Source organism: Brachyistius frenatus, unplaced genomic scaffold (genome assembly GCF_029030835.1).
Source record: "Brachyistius frenatus isolate BFR_SWC_R1_liver_20210118 unplaced genomic scaffold, ASM2903083v1 Contig_33, whole genome shotgun sequence".
In the NCBI taxonomy this organism is placed as follows: Eukaryota; Metazoa; Chordata; class Actinopteri; family Embiotocidae; genus Brachyistius; species Brachyistius frenatus.
This window is the reverse complement of record NW_027210632.1, coordinates 1,949,796-1,967,780: the sequence shown is the minus strand read 5'-3', so window position 1 is coordinate 1,967,780 and position 17,985 is coordinate 1,949,796. Positions and strand designations below refer to the sequence as shown.

The 17,985-nt window shown below is 41.7% G+C and overlaps 1 protein-coding gene across 1 annotated transcript in view; it reads left to right on the top strand.

Annotated features, from left to right (window-relative positions):
* plxna4 (plexin A4) overlaps nt 1–13,354 on the top strand; it is a 234,879-nt gene extending 221,525 nt beyond the window's left edge. Inside the window, exons 29-32 of the mRNA XM_069700337.1 lie at nt 1,250–1,419; nt 5,530–5,742; nt 7,363–7,513; nt 9,390–13,354. Of these exons, the coding sequence (XP_069556438.1) occupies nt 1,250–1,419; nt 5,530–5,742; nt 7,363–7,513; nt 9,390–9,485 (630 nt within the window). The 3' untranslated portion in view covers nt 9,486–13,354. The remainder of the gene's footprint in view (nt 1–1,249; nt 1,420–5,529; nt 5,743–7,362; nt 7,514–9,389) is intronic.
* Nucleotides 13,355–17,985: the final 4,631 nt, after the last annotated feature.

Sequence of the window (17,985 nt, the reverse complement as noted above, 5' to 3'; positions counted from 1 at the left end):
CTTGAGTGTGGGTACAGGATGTGTTTATACGTGTGGAGTGGCACAGGGAAGGATTGCGTTTTCTCCTCTCACTTGTACACTCGAGAGTGTGTGTCTGTCTCCACCTCCCCGTTTCATTGCCATCCTCAACGTTGTGATTGTTTGCTTTCCTTGCATTTCAATGTGGAGGCAGACGGCATCAAAATATCCAGATGACACATTGTGTTTAGAGTGCAGTCTAATGACAGGGTAGATGGTCATGGGGGGGTGTTGTGTTGTCAGTTTCAGCATCACCAGGGAACAAGAGAACCCTGTGATGATGACAGTGTTGATACTGGTGCACCCCTTGAGATAGAGGATGACGTAAAATGTCAGAGCCTCAGCACTTTAGGCACACAGGTTTTTAGTATCTGTACACTTGTGTATGCGTGACCACAAAAAAACACTAGGTGTTCCTCCCGTGCCAGCTAATACTGTCACTTGGAAGGCACGTGGGCTTGATATAGAGATATGTGATTCCATCTTCATAGAAAAAGGATAAGCTGTCTGGGATGTGGGCCACATTAGAATTATAGCCGTGATTGTCGAACTAACAGGATTCTCTCCCCCCCCACTCTCTCTCCTACCTCTCTTGACTCTGTGATTCGGTCACCCGCTCCACCCAAATTGGATTTTTATTTGCCCGTGCCTGTACACACCTCATCTGCCACACTCAATGGCATCCTTTTCTGATAGGAAACCTCTGTCGTTTCATTTCCATCCCTCGCTCTCGCCTTTTCCCGTGCATCCCATCAGCTCATTCTTTACAAGAGGATTAGATTCTCTCAGTCTCTGTCTCTCTTCTCTCGTCTCCTCCTCCTCCTTAAAGTCGCCAACATTAAATCAAATTAGGGTCAATGGTGCAGTGTGGGAGCTAATCCGGCAGCACAAAGAGGCTTAGGAGATGCGCCTCCTGTTCATAGATATTATTAAAAGTCAGCTGTGAAATAACAATTTCTCCCATCAAAGCTGCAAGCAGATTTAGGGGCCGGGTCTGTGAGATCGGAGTCAGATGCATAAACATCGGAGCGAGGGGACAAAGTGACATGCTCTGCACACTCATAAATTTACAGAGAAAAATATCCAAGTTTATGACAATCTTTCTGTCAATAGTAGTCAGTGGTGTGTTTCAAAATGTATTAGACAATTACAATTAGTGCAGTATTGATTTAACATTTGCTGATTTGCTGAAGCCTGAAACTTCTTTTTATCCCCCCTTTTCCAACTCCAGGGTACGTTACAGAAGTTTGTGGATGACCTGTTTGAGACCATCTTCAGCACGGCCCATCGAGGCAGCGCTCTGCCACTGGCCATCAAATACATGTTTGACTTCCTGGACGAGCAGGCCGACAAACACAACATCCATGACCCGCATGTCCGACACACATGGAAGAGCAACTGGTGTGTTCAACATTCAGCATCTGAATCTGCAAATACTGTACCTGCAGACACAGAAATGTGCATACACACACACCATGACATAGTGGGCTCTGCTCTGAGACAGTTACCTGGATCTTTGATGGACGTGAATGTTTACCTAATTATTTGTACAACAGTGTGGCTTCATTCATGGGTATTGCTTTCTGCTCTGCTGTTAAAGGTACTCCATGCAGTACAGTTTGGCACATTTCACATGGCAGTGCCCTGGCTTTGCCCCGTCAGTGCCAAGTGTCACCACACGCCTCTTCCATTCCTAATATCCATTAACCACAGGGGCATGTAATCTTCATTAAAGCCAACCACAAGGGGCTAATCCAACTGGCTGCCAAGAGTCTCCCATCTATTATCATGGCTAAATGGGCCAAAAAAAATGCCTGTCACTGTAGAAATCTCGATAGTGACAAATGCACACTGCCAGGTGCACAAGTACACCTCGAAATTAATATCCACTGATTAATTTGGACCATATTGACCTCTGTGAGCCCACCTTTAACGATTGGTTGGGGTTAGATAACTAACAGTGCACAAGAATGGGGTGAGCAGAGAAATGAAAAGGTGAAGAAAAGGAAGTGAACGCAGCGGGAGTTAAAAGCACACTAATATCTCATTAGCCTCCTAGCCTCTGCCAAGATCCCAGCATGCATTACTCAGCCCAAGTCCCAGGATAACCTCAGAAATGGGATGAAAAAATTGATGTGTATCAAGGGACATATAGAGATGGAGAGAGGGATGGAAGAAATATTTTCTTTACACTGTGGTCGCTTAGATTGGTGTTTCTTTTGCCTGTGCTCTTGGGCCATTTACAGCTCGTGTTAATTGTTTAATGAGAGCACGATGGGTTGCTCCTAAATTAGACATTTAATGGGCTCTCACTATAGGGCTGTGAATGAACAGCAATTCGTCATAACACACTACGACAAAGAGCCACCTAGATTGGACACGGTGTGTGCGGATACCACCACAGATATCTCGTCTGTGTCTTTATGCTTCTCACCGTGTGTGCGTATGCATATGACCTTTAGTCATCTCAAAAGACTGCAGTGTTGGCTAAAACAAAAGCCTTCGTTTTGTCTGATGGTACAGAATAACAATGCCAGTGCTCCTACAAAGTTGACCCCCTATTCCATTAAACCTACCAGTCCCATTGCCATCATACACGCCATTAACTTCAACCGCAGGGAGAGCTCCCTTACCCACACCGCTACCCCCACCGCCCCATTAGGGTTTCCCTTCCACCAGTATGTCCCCTGATATAACCCCGTTGTTCAATCATCCCTCAGCCTGCAGTTTTCTTCTTATACCACTGTCATGTTATTTCATAATATTTGTAGATATGACGTATCAGGTTTTTATTTTTTATTTTAGCTTTATGAAGAGAAGTTTTGACTTTCACAATACATACTGAAATTAGATTTTAAAACACTTTTCATTTCTAAATTGTATATTGTAGTGTGAATATTGTGATTATGCCTTTACAGTATAATGGCTGATTGGGAATACTTGTTTTGCCATTATTCCTGCTCCCCTTCAGAGCTGCACAATTTAGTTCAGATTTCCATTAATTCTGTACAACAGCCACACTATCTAAAACCTGAAGGAAATGTAAAGATGACATCCAGGTCACCTTTATAAAGTTTTTGATTCAAACTTTTGGTTGCTGTGTGAAAAAAAACAGGCTTGATCACTTCCTTATCTGTGCTGTAATGCCTCCAATGGGATGCTCTAGATTGCAACATATGTGAGACATTTGCCTGCCAATTGCAAGCAAATTCATCAGGCCCTTCTGCAGAACCGGGACGCCAAGTGCAGGTTCAGAGGTTGTGTGTGTCAGAAGTGTCAAGCAGTACAAACTGCAAGAGGCAGTTTGATGTGCTACTGAGGTGCTATGGGGATACTTGGCTGTATCGTACTGTGCAAAAATGTTAGGTACTAAAATTAAAGTGATGTTCTCTAAAATAATAATAGTGTTACAATTAAACTCAAAGTGCAGTAAACAGAAAAAACTCCTTTAAAAAAGAAGTAATTGTTTTAGCTACACACAGTTTTTCATAGCACTTAGCCGGAAGGTAGTTCAAGCATTCTCAGTTCTTCTTAGGATATGGTCCACTGCTTATGTATGATCATGAAATCTCAGAGTGCCATGGTGATGTTGAGATCAAGGCTCTGTGATGCCACACCAGGACTCCTTGTTCTTCTTTTTACTGAAGATAGTGAACAGTAAACAGACCTTTCAGTACTCTGATCCTTTTACTCCTTGACAATTACAATGATTTGTCAGTACTGGTTTGTAATCTTTCCTACTAGGAAAAAGCAGTTGCTATTAAATCCTTCTTTTAATATTAACATTGGAATCCATGTCTTAAATACAGCTACTACTATGAACTGTTGCTTATAGTAACAAATACTTCCTATTAGAGTACTGTGTAAACAAGCTGGGGGTTTTTCTCCCTATATCACACTTTTTTTTAAATTTACTGCACATTATAGTCACGAATCAATGGATGCAGGTTTTTTAATAAAAAGGTTTTTTTCTGACTCTGCCAGCATAATTCCTCGAGGACAAGAGATGCCCTTGATCTTGATCTTGGCAGCTGAGATTTAACCTAATCCCTGACCAAAAAGCCAGATCATTCAAACACCTAAAACTACTCAGCATGCATTTACTGCAGAACTTCTATGCATTCCCTATTTTCAATGCTTAATATGTAGATGTTATAATGGTGGTCATTTTGAACACGCAAAATTGCTTGGGTGGGGGGGCTCATATTTTTAGCATCAAGTGCCCCATTGAAAGAGCAGATTGTCAACCACCAAGGCAGCACAGCAGTAGTGTTAATATCCCTTTGATCCCCGCACCTAATCCCATGACATTCTTTGCTTAGATTAATTTTGAAGTCATAATGCAGAGTTGTCGTCCCCCCCTGAGTCCAAATCCTCTTTTGTTAGTTTGTACATCTGAATGGCTTTGTGGGTGGTTGTGCTAGAATGAATGCTTAGTGGGGATGATAGGGGAGCACTGGTGGTATTTTAAATGATTGCATTTGAGGGTTGTTGGGTTTTTTTGTGTTATTTTCCCTTCATCCTTTTGATGTTGTGCTACACACAGAAACTCCTGTGTAGCCTAGACTGCATTGTCTTTCCTGATTGATTTTTGCCACATCAGCTAAAAGTGCAGAGCCCAGAGAATAGTAAAGATACAGAGAGCCAAGTAACACTCAGCTCTTTCTTAATACCACCTGAGCCCCTTTCACTGCAACACACAGATAAAGTTGGCCCCTATATCTATTCATTTTGGCAGAAACAAGCCCAGCAAATAAACAGACTTGTATATTTTTATTATTCTGGACAGGCACAAAATAGGGCCCACTTGCACAAACAAGGCAATATGAACTGTGTCACTGTGCGGCCCCCAGTGAGGACCTCTGGACTCTGCTTGAAAAAATGAGAGCCAGCCACCACCTGGTTTTAAAGATAAAGGCTTTATTGAATTGAGCACACACATCAAATAGAGCACATCAGCAACTGCAGGGCCTGTGTACTAGCTTTGCAAAGTGAATGAATCCTCGTCCCTTCTGGCGAATAATATGTTCATGCCTATTGACTAGCTGGCTGTAGCGAATTTGAAAACGGCGTACGGGGACTTAATCTCAGAACAGTTCAACCGGACACAGACTGTTGTTTTACTTCACACTCTTTGTTCCTCTGTTTGAATGGCTATTTGAGCTTTCTGTCACTGAGCTGGAACAGAACAATCAATGCAAAAGTAATTTTACCGACAGGAGGCCGAACACAGAGTGCATTAACATGTCTCATTAGCTCTCTGAATTTTTCTAACAGTCAGCGTTTAGTTTACAGTTTGCAGTACAAGTTCAGTTAAGGTAATACAAGTTGAAACGTCCCCCACCAGGAATATTTAACATCAAATAAATTTACAGAAAACCCATTTGGATGGAAATTGGCTACAACACACTTAACGCACTATTATTTGGCAGTAATGTAAAAGTTAAAATGAAAAACCTGCAGTTAGTTTGCCACTAAACTGCTTTCTTCTCTTTTTCTTCCCTCCTGCAGCCTACCTCTGCGTTTCTGGGTGAATGTGATCAAGAACCCCCAGTTTGTGTTTGATATCCACAAGAGCAGCATCACAGATGCCTGTCTGTCTGTGGTGGCCCAGACCTTCATGGACTCCTGCTCCACCTCAGAACACCGCCTTGGGAAGGACTCACCCTCCAACAAGCTGCTTTATGCCAAGGACATCCCCAGCTACAAGAGCTGGGTGGAGAGGTGAGCTGTCCATCGCAGTACATGTGTGTGCACACCACTTACTGTTGGCTGAAGAGAGAGAAAACCATCAGAAAACCTGCATTAGCTATGTTTCATTCCAACACACACGCACACAATGCGACCGCGGCACTGTGATCTATGAGCTGTGAAACCCAATCCAAATTACAACACAGCGGGAATGGATGGGAACGCCCAGGGCATGAGATCTATAGTACAGAGGGCTCACTGTGTTGGGAGGGTGCAGAAGTGTGTGGGGGGGGGGAAAGGGAGAGAAAACGGTTGAGCGTTTCAGGCAGCAGAAGCCGGTAATTTGTTAAAATGGAAGTTTTATTAAATTTATTTGTCAGCAGGGGAGGTGAACAAGTACTGAATAAAAGATGGGGTACTGTGAAGAGGTTCCGACTATTTATGCGTCTGTCGCCTCGTCACAAAGCAAGCCTCGGGATGAGAATATATGGGCACTGCTTGAATTGGTGGAACCAGATGAGGAGCTTCAGGCTCTGGACCGTATTCAGTCCTGTGTGTGCCTCTGGTCTCCCATAAACACACAAGTGTGAGGGTTCGCTGCTGATTCATACAGTGATACGTTTGGACCGTAAGCAGAAAAATGATATGTGTGGACAGAATAGAGCAGCTGCAGGTGGCAGGAAAAACAGCCTTTATGGAGGTATTTAAAAGTACCTGCAAGCAGAGATTCATGCATACACACTGCTCTTAAATAGAAAACATGAATACTCTGGTATTTTCAGGAAATGTTAACGCTAATGGCTGCAATAGAAATCCCACTCTTCTGCAATATTCTGTATTATTCCTTCATCGTGCAAAAAATTATTCCGGATACGATCTGGACATACCAAAAATCGGATTTGGGCTGGCAGTCTGAACAAGGCTCATTTGCACATTTGCACATTTATACCATGGACCTGAATATTAACCCGAGCATACAAATTAAATTTGAAAAATTGTGGATTAGAAAAAAAGTCACAGAGCGACAAAGCTCGCCATAACTAACTGCCTTCCAGCACTGAACAGGTGTTGATACGGGTTTGACCTCTATGAGCAACACCCACCTGCCTTTTCCTTTGCTCAGTTTACTCTGAAGACTTGTTTCCTGGCAAATATCATCTCTCACTCACACACACACTCCCAGAATTATCCAGCCATACACCGGGCCTGTCCTCAAGCGGCTGCAGCTCCACAAATTTAATATGTAAATAGGCAGCTTTAATTAACATAGTTGATATGGGCAACACAGCTGCTGCTGCTGACAGTGACTGATTGCCTTTACCTCAATGCAGTGTGTGTACGTCTACTGTTGTGGTGTTTTAGGTTGAATCTAAGGCCTCTCAGCAATCCATGATGACTCCATTTCAGACCCTTTACTATGAAACACACTTGTCGCCTCTGTGCTCCATGCATTACTTAAATATCTTCAAAGAACTGCTGTAAACCGCAGCGAGGAGTAATGAGCTCAGAGGAAAACATCTCCATTAAAACACAGCACTGGGTGTATTTTGTTTTCCAAATCATTTAACAGTTTTCCTGACAACGTTCCCTGCTGTAAACACATTTGTAACATGGGTTTATGCTTTGTTTATCCCTCCTGCCCTCTTTTAACAGGTACTACTCAGACATTAATAAGATGCCAGCGATCAGTGACCAGGACATGAATGCCTACTTGGCAGAACAGTCACGGATGCACATGAATGAGTTCAACACCATGAGCTCTCTCAGTGAGATTTACTCCTACGTGGGGAAATACACTGAGGAGGTATGTAGCACTGTGATTTACACTTCTAGACAACACGTTAGCGACATGATTAAGATTTGGTACATTATAGACTATTGTAATTGATTTTTGGTAAGAAGAGTTAAAGAAACATTCTGCTGAAAATGAAGTGTTTCTTAGTGAAGACAATGAGCCTCATTCACTAACATGTGCGTAGAAACGTTCTTGCTTTGCGCACAAAGTAAGTGCACACGCAAAATTACCCAGAGATTCATGACACGTACGCACCGGCCAATTTTGTTCTCACCATCTTGCGTGTGTTAAGGAATCAGAATCATTCTAAATTGACAAGTGCATCATAGAAGGACACCTGCTTGTCTGGAGCTTCATCATTAAGAAAGCGGTGAAGAGAAGACGGCAGCAAATATTAAAAAGACAAAATTTCACAACAGCGGAAATTGAAACAGTAGTGTCTGAGGTGGTAGACAGGAAAGGCACACTTCTCAAAAGTGTTCCCTCAGACGTAAACTATGTTTGAAAAAATTAAATTAAAAAAAGGATACACTGGCTGCTATTACTGAGGCTGCTGTGTCCTCTGAAGTGCCCACTGTGGCACGTTTTATTTTTTTTTAATTGTTCAATATTAAAGTTTACGCAAAGAGGTGCATCACAAACCTAAAAAAAAAGAAAAGAAAAAAACGGGTGGAGGAAGAGAAGCACCTGATCTGATGGCCCAGGATGAGACTGGCAGCAATTATTGGACAAACATCCATAAACATAATATAAGTCCTAGAAATGAGTATGAAAGTGATAACATCCAGCAAGAACCATCACCCAAAGGTAATTTATTTCATAATGAATATGATATTTGCAATTATCTGTGAATATATATATGTAAATATTTTAATCAAGACAACAATTGATGAGGATTAAATGGCATCAATTCATGGTTAGCCTATTTAGTGGTCGATGTATTAGTAAATTAACGGATTTCAATATTGCTGTTTATTATAGCCTTTTTTTTAATGAATGCAGTTTTAAAATGCTAAAAGGTGTGTGTTTACATTTTCTAAGATAGCCAGGAAGTCATCATTTGTTCGCACGCAATGTCTGAAGTCATTCTAGATTTGTCCGCAGAGTACGAACAAATTCAGGAAAGAAAATTTAGATGATTCTCCGATTTGTGTGTCAAATGTCCGGACACACAGGCTTAGATTTATGCGTACCCACTTTCAATGAATGAAACTCAATGTTTTCCACTACAGTATTGTGTCTGTTTTTTAATGCAGTGCCGCCTGAGGGCCCAAAGATTGCGGCCTTTCAATTTCGTCTTTGTCCCTTCCAGAATTTGGGGATTTCATCCTCTACAGCACATAATATAATAAAAAGATTTTAGAAAATGTCTGTACGCAAGGGACATGGTCGAATACCAATATTGGATGGCCATGATCTTTGTGCCCTCAGGCAGCACTGTATTGATAACACATTCTGTAGTGAAAATCACTGCATGGGCTCATGAACATTTACGAAAACCATCGTCTCTGAACGAGCTAAAGAGGAGAGCCAACTTGCAATCAGCGCAGTCAAATTCAAAATGAGCATGTATTTTCCAAAAAAACAATATAATTTCTCAATTTCCACGTGTTGTCTTTGTTCTATTTTCCATTAAATATGTATTTAAATTATTTGCAAATCATTGCATTGTTGTTGGGTTTTTTTTCACCGTACACCGCGTCCCAACTTTTTTGGACACTGGGTTGTATAAGGACTAATAAGTAAGAAAATACCCACTGAAACAGTTTATTGCCTCAGATTAGTAATTGTCATGTAGCAGATTTGATAGTAGTGAGTCCTGCTTTGTTGAATACTTTCAGTGACGGAGTTGTGTGTCTGTGTTTACCTCCCGCCCTGCTGGCAGATCGTGTGTGCACTGGAGCAGGACGATGCAGCCAGGAAACAGAGGCTGGCCTTCAAGCTGGAGCAGGTGGTGGCCTTCATGAGTCTGGAGAGCTGAGGACCGCACTTCCCAGGGTGCACTGGGAAGAGACCCCGTCAGAAACCGAGCCGTGCCTGAGCGAAGACCTGTCCCCATCTTTTTTCATCATGTGACTTCCTCCCTCCGCCTTTCAGAGATGACTTCTTCCTCTACCTTTTTTTCTGCTTCCTGTTCCCTGAGAAATATTTTGTTTTCCTCATCCACTCTGCTGCATAGACTAGTTTACCTGAATATACGTGAGGGGTGGTCCGGGGCTGAGGTTGGTGTCTCCCACAGTGCAATGGTGGGGATCCCTCAGCTTCACCACAGGGGGAGCTTCAAGGGGTGATTGCTTGGAAGCTGGCCATATTGGCATACTTCAGTCCCCCTGCTGGAAGAAAAGAGGGGAAAAAACATTTTTATGTTGCCTTCAAGAATTTACACTGATAGGTAATTCTTTAAAAACCACAATGTCGGGTGTCCATTTTGTTGAGAACTTTTCAAAATAGGATAGTTAAAATAAAACCATCGCTAGAGTTCAGTTTATTGTAGTTCTATATTAAGTATACAGAATCAAGAGGAAACATCAAAACTGATGACTGCAAGCCAAATGAACACCTCTGAAGAAAATTAATGCAAGGATGGTTTGCCAAGTTTACACTGTACCTTCAAGCAAAAGCATACATATCCGTGAAATCTGGGGCGAGTCCAGGCAAACCTAGAATGTTCTTGTGTTCTTTCAATGTAGCTGGAGTTGTATTTAAGAAAAAGACTGCTCGGGGGTAGGAAAGGATTATTACTTCTCTGAACTTTTCCTTTATCAAAACATGACGGACACTGAAACTTTACAAAGCAGAGCATCCCCCAGCCTATAGCCCTTTGCAACATTCACACATTTTTACCTGCCCGGCGTATATGTAAGGAAATGCTCATGATTTCTGCTTCCATTTGGCTTATAATGGCTACTGCAAAATTAAGCTATTAGATTAAACCTGGAGTCCTCACCGAAGCTGGATCCTTTGTAAAAAAAAAAACGAAAAAACGAAGCACACAACCAACTCTGGAAGACAGTGTTTTGACTGCTAATCCAAACACCGGGAGCAGTCTTTGCCTGGCTCTTGCCACTTCCAATCTTATGTCGCCACCACGGCGGTCTATCAAAGCACACTCATGCACATATACACACACAATCAGCAGCTGCCCGAGATCCTGACTGCCCAGATATCTACGCCAACCCTGGAGGAGGTAAAGGGAAGAGCGGACTGAAAATGCATTGGGTAAGAAACTGCTTGATCAGTAAAAATGATTCAACACAGTGTAGCCAGAGACGGCTGACTGCTACCTAAAAGGGTCTCTGTTGTGAGAGTAGCACTTCTTTCCCAGGATGTTCTTATTTAAAGACTTTTGTGTGGAGAAATCAAACAAGATGGACTTAGTTGGTCAGCCAAAAACCAAAGGAGCTTGAAATTTTCAAAATGGTCAAAAATGTATTTATAAAGTGCCACTGAGGAACTGACTAAAAAAAAAAAAAAAAAAAAAAAAAAAAAAAGGACTATGTATAAGACAACCACTTTTAGGACAAAAAAATATTGTGACTGGAACTTTAAGAAACCTGTGTGATTTTTCTGACCTCAGTGTGTCGAGGTGAGAGGCTCCATGGGCGACGGTGATCTGATCCTCCTTTCTCTTTCCGTCGTCCCGGGTCTCTCCCTTTCTCGGCACACCGTTCACTCCTTTTTGTCCGGTTCCTGACTTACCAGTTTCTTTTCTGTTTTGCACAAGCGTTTGGAGCTGGTAACTAGTTGCATACGGCAAAACCCCAACTCTTGAGTGTGTAACTGTTGAGGCTCTCTTGTCTGTATTAGTGTAGTTGTCCTCAGTGGCGGCAGGGGGTGGCCTTCTCCAAGCCTCAAAAAAAAAAAAAAAAAAAAACCTGGTGAAGCAGAGCAAGAAGTGAGCATCATGACAAGACAAACAGAAAACGATGGACATTAACAGTAGACAAGACTTGTTGGATGTTAACCCCCAGCATGGGAGAGAGCGACTGAAAGAGAGATGATGGAGGCGCCCTCTGTACCTTTTGACCTCTGCCCTTTCTTTTGCCTTGACAACGTGCCCCATGTGGTGATGTGAATGTGTGAAGACCGCCCTAGGTCCACCTTGGGTCCTTTATTGGCTTTTTAAGCGCATGTAAAACGTAAACAATTTAAGAAACTTATTTAAAAAAAAAAAAAGTGAAAAATAAGAAAATTAAGCCTTGCAATGATGATGTGGATGTGTTCTTTTATCTTTCTTTTGCTTGGAAGAATCGAGATGGAAAAAGTGGATTGTTCATGTAATAAAAACTATAACTTTCGTTTAAGGTGGAACCTTTATCCAGTTCAGCCCCCACTGCAGAACCTCATGCCTCATGGTTTTTGTGAAGTGGTAGATGCTAAATAAAACAGATATTGTATACCTTTGCATGTCGACCTATTTGGATGGTTTGAAATGGAACTGCCTTGCTCAAAGATACTTATATACTTCTACAACTCCTAGAGACTTTAAAGTCATTTACAAGTCAGCTGTTCCTTTTAAGACGATGGATCTCACATAAGACAACATGTACCCAATTTTGAATTATACTGCCACATTCAGTCCACCATTACATGCCAGCGGTGTTTTCTGACAGCTGTGCCTCCTCTGGTGGTTTTATGTTTGGTAGACAGAAGTTATAACTTTAGTCTGGTTCTGTCTTCACTACAATTACATCTTGTTTTGCAAGATGACTTCTGCATTACATTATCTCAACATAATAATTGCCAAACTTTTCTTTTTCTCCATCAGTTGAGCCCACGTCAGAAAAGAAACATTTTGAGTGATGAAGCCCATTTTTTTTTTTAAATGACAAAATATGGGCGCTCATGAATACAAACAGATGTGGTTTGACAAAAGTTAATTTCATAAAAAAGCAGCAAACAGAACACATCTGTTTGTCAACATGTGTGACACAAAATGCCATCACTTTTAGCTGTCTTAAAAATAAAAAAAATAAAAACCTGGAATAAACTATGTATACATGGAACTTATCATCCAGATAAACAGGAGAGGCACATTATCATTGACAGCAGACTTATGTGTAAGGGTTTGGCAAGTAAGTGTTTCTTCCATAGCTTCTGTGTCAAATGTATGCGAGATATCCAAGTCATTGCCCATTAATTACCTTCTGCAGCTATGATGAATGTCTGTTGTTTCAACTTGGAGGGGTACATTCACAAATTATTTACTACATTTTGGGTAGTAAACACCAAACCTATTAATATCTGTTTAGAGGAAATGAGGGGACTAAGGATTGATCTAGGAACTGGATTAATTAAAGCTAAACCAGCCCTCATTATACGAAACGTACTACTGAAAGACCTTTAGACAATTTCAACAAAACCTCTTACGTTCATGTAGCCAACATATACTGAGTCTAGATACCCAAAGTTTCCCCTTACAACTGCGTGTTAACAAATAACACAAGCTGAGAGTCCTCAGCTGTCATTGTGAATCTGCCCCCCGGTGTAACATCCTGTCTTTCATTTCTCCTTGCCCCATCCCTTCCCCCCTGCAACAAAGGTTGCCAAGAGCACAGATAAAGTTTCCACCTTCAAACGTTTATGTAGGAACTAAAAATGTCCTCCTAGCTCAGTGTTATAGCAGGTGTTACACAAACATGCTAGAAAAGACTTTTACTAGATCATATTTGAAAGATAAAGAGTATCTTATCGAGAGATAAAAACAAAACCTGGGGGATATAAGGCGAGCTTCTCTAACTTTGTTATAATTAATTGTATACCTGTGTATGTAAATATAATGCATTCCTATTTTGCAGTCAAGAACAAAATACTATTTGTAATATAGAATAAACTTTATTATGAAACCAAGCATTTTCTGATGGTTTTTGCTCCTTTTTGTCAGTTTGCAGACTATGGTGTTGTTGGAGGCTAATTGATCAGAGCTACATTTAATTTATACTATGTGTGACGATCAACATTCAATCTGAAATACTCTGATCCCCCAGGAAACACCTGGCCTCCTGCAAGGTGCACATTTTCATAAATATTTCAAGATCCCATCCACCTCCTCACAGGCCAGCTGTGGGTGGAGCTACGCTGTTATCAAAATCCAATCAGACACTTGAAAACAAAAATATGCAAGTTGTTCTCCCCAAACAGGTGCAAGAAAACCAACACGAGATTTGGAGAGGTGTTAATCAAGCATGCTTTGTGCTTGGCCAATCAGGTACAGTCTGAAAGAGCCCGTGTCGTTGCACCAGGCATTACAAGGACTTTATGTTACATGCTGCTTGAGCCAGCCAACACACCATATACACACAGAGTCATTAAACGTATATCCAGTCCTCAATATTCCTCACATACAGATAACACTGTGTTTTGCCAAATGGCCCTGATTTTCCTTCCCTTCCTCATGACAGGCGCTATATCAGCCAAACTTTGTGTTCAGGGACGTTGAAGCCAGATCTCCCACTCTCTGTTGCCAGTCAGAGCAACAAAGAAAAGCCACACAGTAACACACACAAAGTGTCATTTGTACTCAGGGTTTTTACTTATTGTTCATTTTGCTGTTGACAGTTTGCATGCCAGTATACACAAAGGATAATACTGCACTATACGAAGTTAGCAGGACACAACCTCTAAGTTGGAAAGAGAGCCCGCAGTGGTTTTTAGAGAGATGCACAAAAGCTCAAATCATTCCAGAGTTTAAGTAGCCACATTATTCAATCTATGGTTTTATCCAATTCATTCACAGTTTATGGACTGATTTTCCACAGCACCACTGGGGAAGATAAAGAAACCAAGGTTTGGAATAAATCTTTGCACAGGGGAAGTCATGGTCTGAGTGCACACACTCGATAGTCTGTTCTGAGAACAAGTAGCTCAAACAGTAAAATCTCAAAACGACAATGGCATTTAGCATCCAACAATCATAATGTGAGCCTGTGTTCCTAAGAGCAGGGTCAAACGCTGAATACACAGCGATGACATCCAAGTCAATCAAACCCATTGTCATCATTGTAGTTGGTATTGGCTGGCAACACAGCTTCCTGACCCAGTGACAAAACCATCTTATGCATGGCAGGACAAAAACAAACATCCCTGCCAACTAGGAATAGAATAAATCAATTGAACACTTGTAGACTGGTTGATCTGTTTGAAGCAACAGATTAGTAGCAGTAGATATTAGACATATGGAGTAAGGTGTTTATGTATGTAATGCCATTTGTAGCCTGACTCTACCTGCCTATTACTCCCAGGTTTAGTTTTTGCTGTACTTGAAGCCTGGAAATCCTGTTACCATGAAGGTTCGCTCAGAATCTGAGGCACCGATCAGACCAATCAGCGACGGTAGCTAACTGCGATAATGTTGAAGTCAAGCATTTGTTTCGAAATATTGCTCCAACCATGGTGGTGATGGTAGAGCTGAAGCTATATAAACACTGAAAGCAATGCTAGAATATTTCAAGACATTTAAGCCGAAGCAAGAACAATGCTGCTTGTATCCTAAGATTTACTCAAAGTCTGCAAAGGTCATATATGGAATGGTCACTCTGCTCACATTGAGGTATGGTCTCTGTTGTTTAGAGCTTGGTGAGTATCAACACACTATATGTCACATGGTGGTCAATGCCGATTGGTTGGCTACTCCAATAGTTTCACAATTACCCTGCTTTGAGCTACTTGGAAAAAAAATGAAAGGGTCTGAGAGCTGCTCGTGTTTATTGATATTTATCCACATAGCTCCAACAAACCAGCTGAATAAGCTTCTTTATGTGAACAATAACAAATTGATACTCAACACACACATACTCAACCAGTAGCTCGCAACCTTGGAGACCCCTAGTCTTCAACCAGCATGATGCAACAACTTGAAACAATCCTTAATGGAGCTTGGCTAGACCCAAACATTAACACAGTAACTCTGGGTCTGGCAACACCAGGCTACACCACTGTCATCCTTATATATGATATTCGCTAACTACTTATATTGCGGCATAAGTTGTTTAAGAATACACTACACACATTAATATTAAAGCCTAAAATAAGAGACGGGATTCAGCAGGGCTGAATGTACATAATACATTCTAAACTTCGATAACTTTTCCGTTTCATGCTCCAAGTTGGATTTGTTCGTTAGAAACTGACTGAGATTGAGTTTTCTAATTAATGAGTAACACTGACTCACTGGACCTGGACCTCTCATTGTGTTTGGCTCTAAGTCAGCCTATTACTACTCCAAGTTATGCAAATGCTGCTTAGCTCCTAATCTGACTCAAAGTCAAATAAGATCACTGGGCTACCTTCACGGCACCGATTTATATTGTCAGAAGGCCAGTTCCAAAACTTTCTCTCCTTTAATGAGAGGTGTTTCCAGACATGATGTAACTCGGGTCATTACAGTGTAAGGAGAGCAAATATCCGCAGCCAAAATAATTAGAAAACAGGAGCATTGGTAAAGATTAGCTGAACCTGTAAGCTTCTTCTGCTTGAAGCCAATCTGGCGGACCTGAAGCCATTCAGGAAATCAAGGAGGGAAATCCGTGCCTCTAAGCACATGTCAGTCTACAGAGCTTAGCTGTAAACTGCAGTAAACACATAACTGGTTTATTTTATTCTGCAATCCGCATTTTCAATGTCACACATCAAAGGCAGTCAAAATACACTCTTTAATGTAGTCATTTTCATTTGGCTAAGCAGCTTCGTTATCTCACTAAGCACACAACCTCGCAGACAACTCTTTGTAGCATCAATTTTTGCGACTGCACAAAAAAAGCATATCACTACCTCGGGACAACAAGGCCATCTTGAAAACATCTTCCCTGAGGGACTGAAAAAAGTCATAGGTGATTTTTAAAAAAAAAAACAAGTAAATGGAAAACAGGAGTGACAAATGAGGAAATAGAAAGTTGTGTGTAGCAGAGGAGGGCAGGGGAGGTGTGAAATGCAGAAAACAGAGTGACAACCTGCTGGATGGGTATTTATAGATGGGAGGCTGCAGCACTCTGGCGGGCTGAGTGGCTGACGGGGACGAGAGATTGAATTGGCCCAGTGTCACCCTCTATATACCAAGCAGTGAACTGGGAGTAATGGGTGAGAAATAGAAAGAGGGGAAGGTGATGGGGGGGGGGGGGCAAGAGAGAGAAGAGGTAGGGAGAGGAGGGAGGGCTGCCAAGTGTTACCCTAATTCTCTGACTAGTGAGCTGGGAATAATGGAAGGGAGGAGAGAGGCAACTCTGAGGGGTGATGGGTTGAGAGAGGTTGGATGGAGGTAGTGAAGGGGCAGGATGATAGAGAGCCGGCTGTGATTGCTTTGCACCAAGGATGGTTTTCCACACTCCCATGATCACTGCAGCCCTTTCACCCCTCCACCCCCCACCCCCTGTCACCCCACTCTGCCATTAAATCCACACACACACTGATGTGATGTGGCCGAGGGGGGGGGGGGGGGGTGTCAAGATCTGAGGGTCTGTCCACATAGAGATGGAGTGATGTACAGACGAGGAGGAGAAGAGAGCAGTTTGGTGCTGTTGAGGCATTATTAGAGGGCGTGTGGGGTTATGGGCCCGGATAATCAATAAGGCTCAACCGGCTGCTTTAGGGACTTGAACCTATATTCATCCCCTGGCCACCTCAGCTTAAAAGACTTATCTTCAAGACAAGAAACTATTACATTTAATGTCAACAGAGCAATTCAGAAGATTAATATCTCTCTATCAGCAGCTGTGTCAAAGTTCTCCTACAAAGAAAGAAAAAGCTGAAAAACAGTTGGAGGAAAACCAATGTTGAAGAATATCTGAGTGCCATGCTGTGCACATTATGGTACGTTGACATATGGAAACTGCAAAGAACATTACATGTCCATCAATTACAATGATTGCCCATATAGCTATGTTATCGTGAGGTATGAAAACACTTCATGCGCATTAATGGTTTGACCTGACTAATGGAATCAGCCTGTCTGTTTGTGATGTATTTAGGCTTTAGCATAAGGGAAGGAGGAGGAAGAGGGGGAACAGGGGGAACAGGAAGAAGAGGATTTTATGTGACACTCAGAGGTGTCAAACTGTAAAAGGTGTAGTCAGCTGCTCCGATCACAGAATCAAAACCTGAGGTACAATGTTTTCCAACCATGTGTGTAAAATGCATTTTCAGTACAGGAAGCTGTACTGCATATATACATGAACCCATGCAACTGCACATGCAATATTTAGAGTAAACAACTGACAGATTTTCTAGAAATAAATCTGGAATATTTTCACAGCAGGATAAATAACATCATCCAGGAGATTTAATACTGCAAGAATCTCAACTTCTGCAAAAAAAAAATTAAAAAAAAATTCAAACATACAGGCTGATTACCCCTTAATATGCAGTGTTTTACTCTACATGATATTAATGATGCATCTATCTGCTATCAGTACTTCCTTTGAGGGATATTTTATCTCTTTGGCCCCACAGATTGATAAGGGGTTAGTTGTTCTTCTGTGCCCACAAGA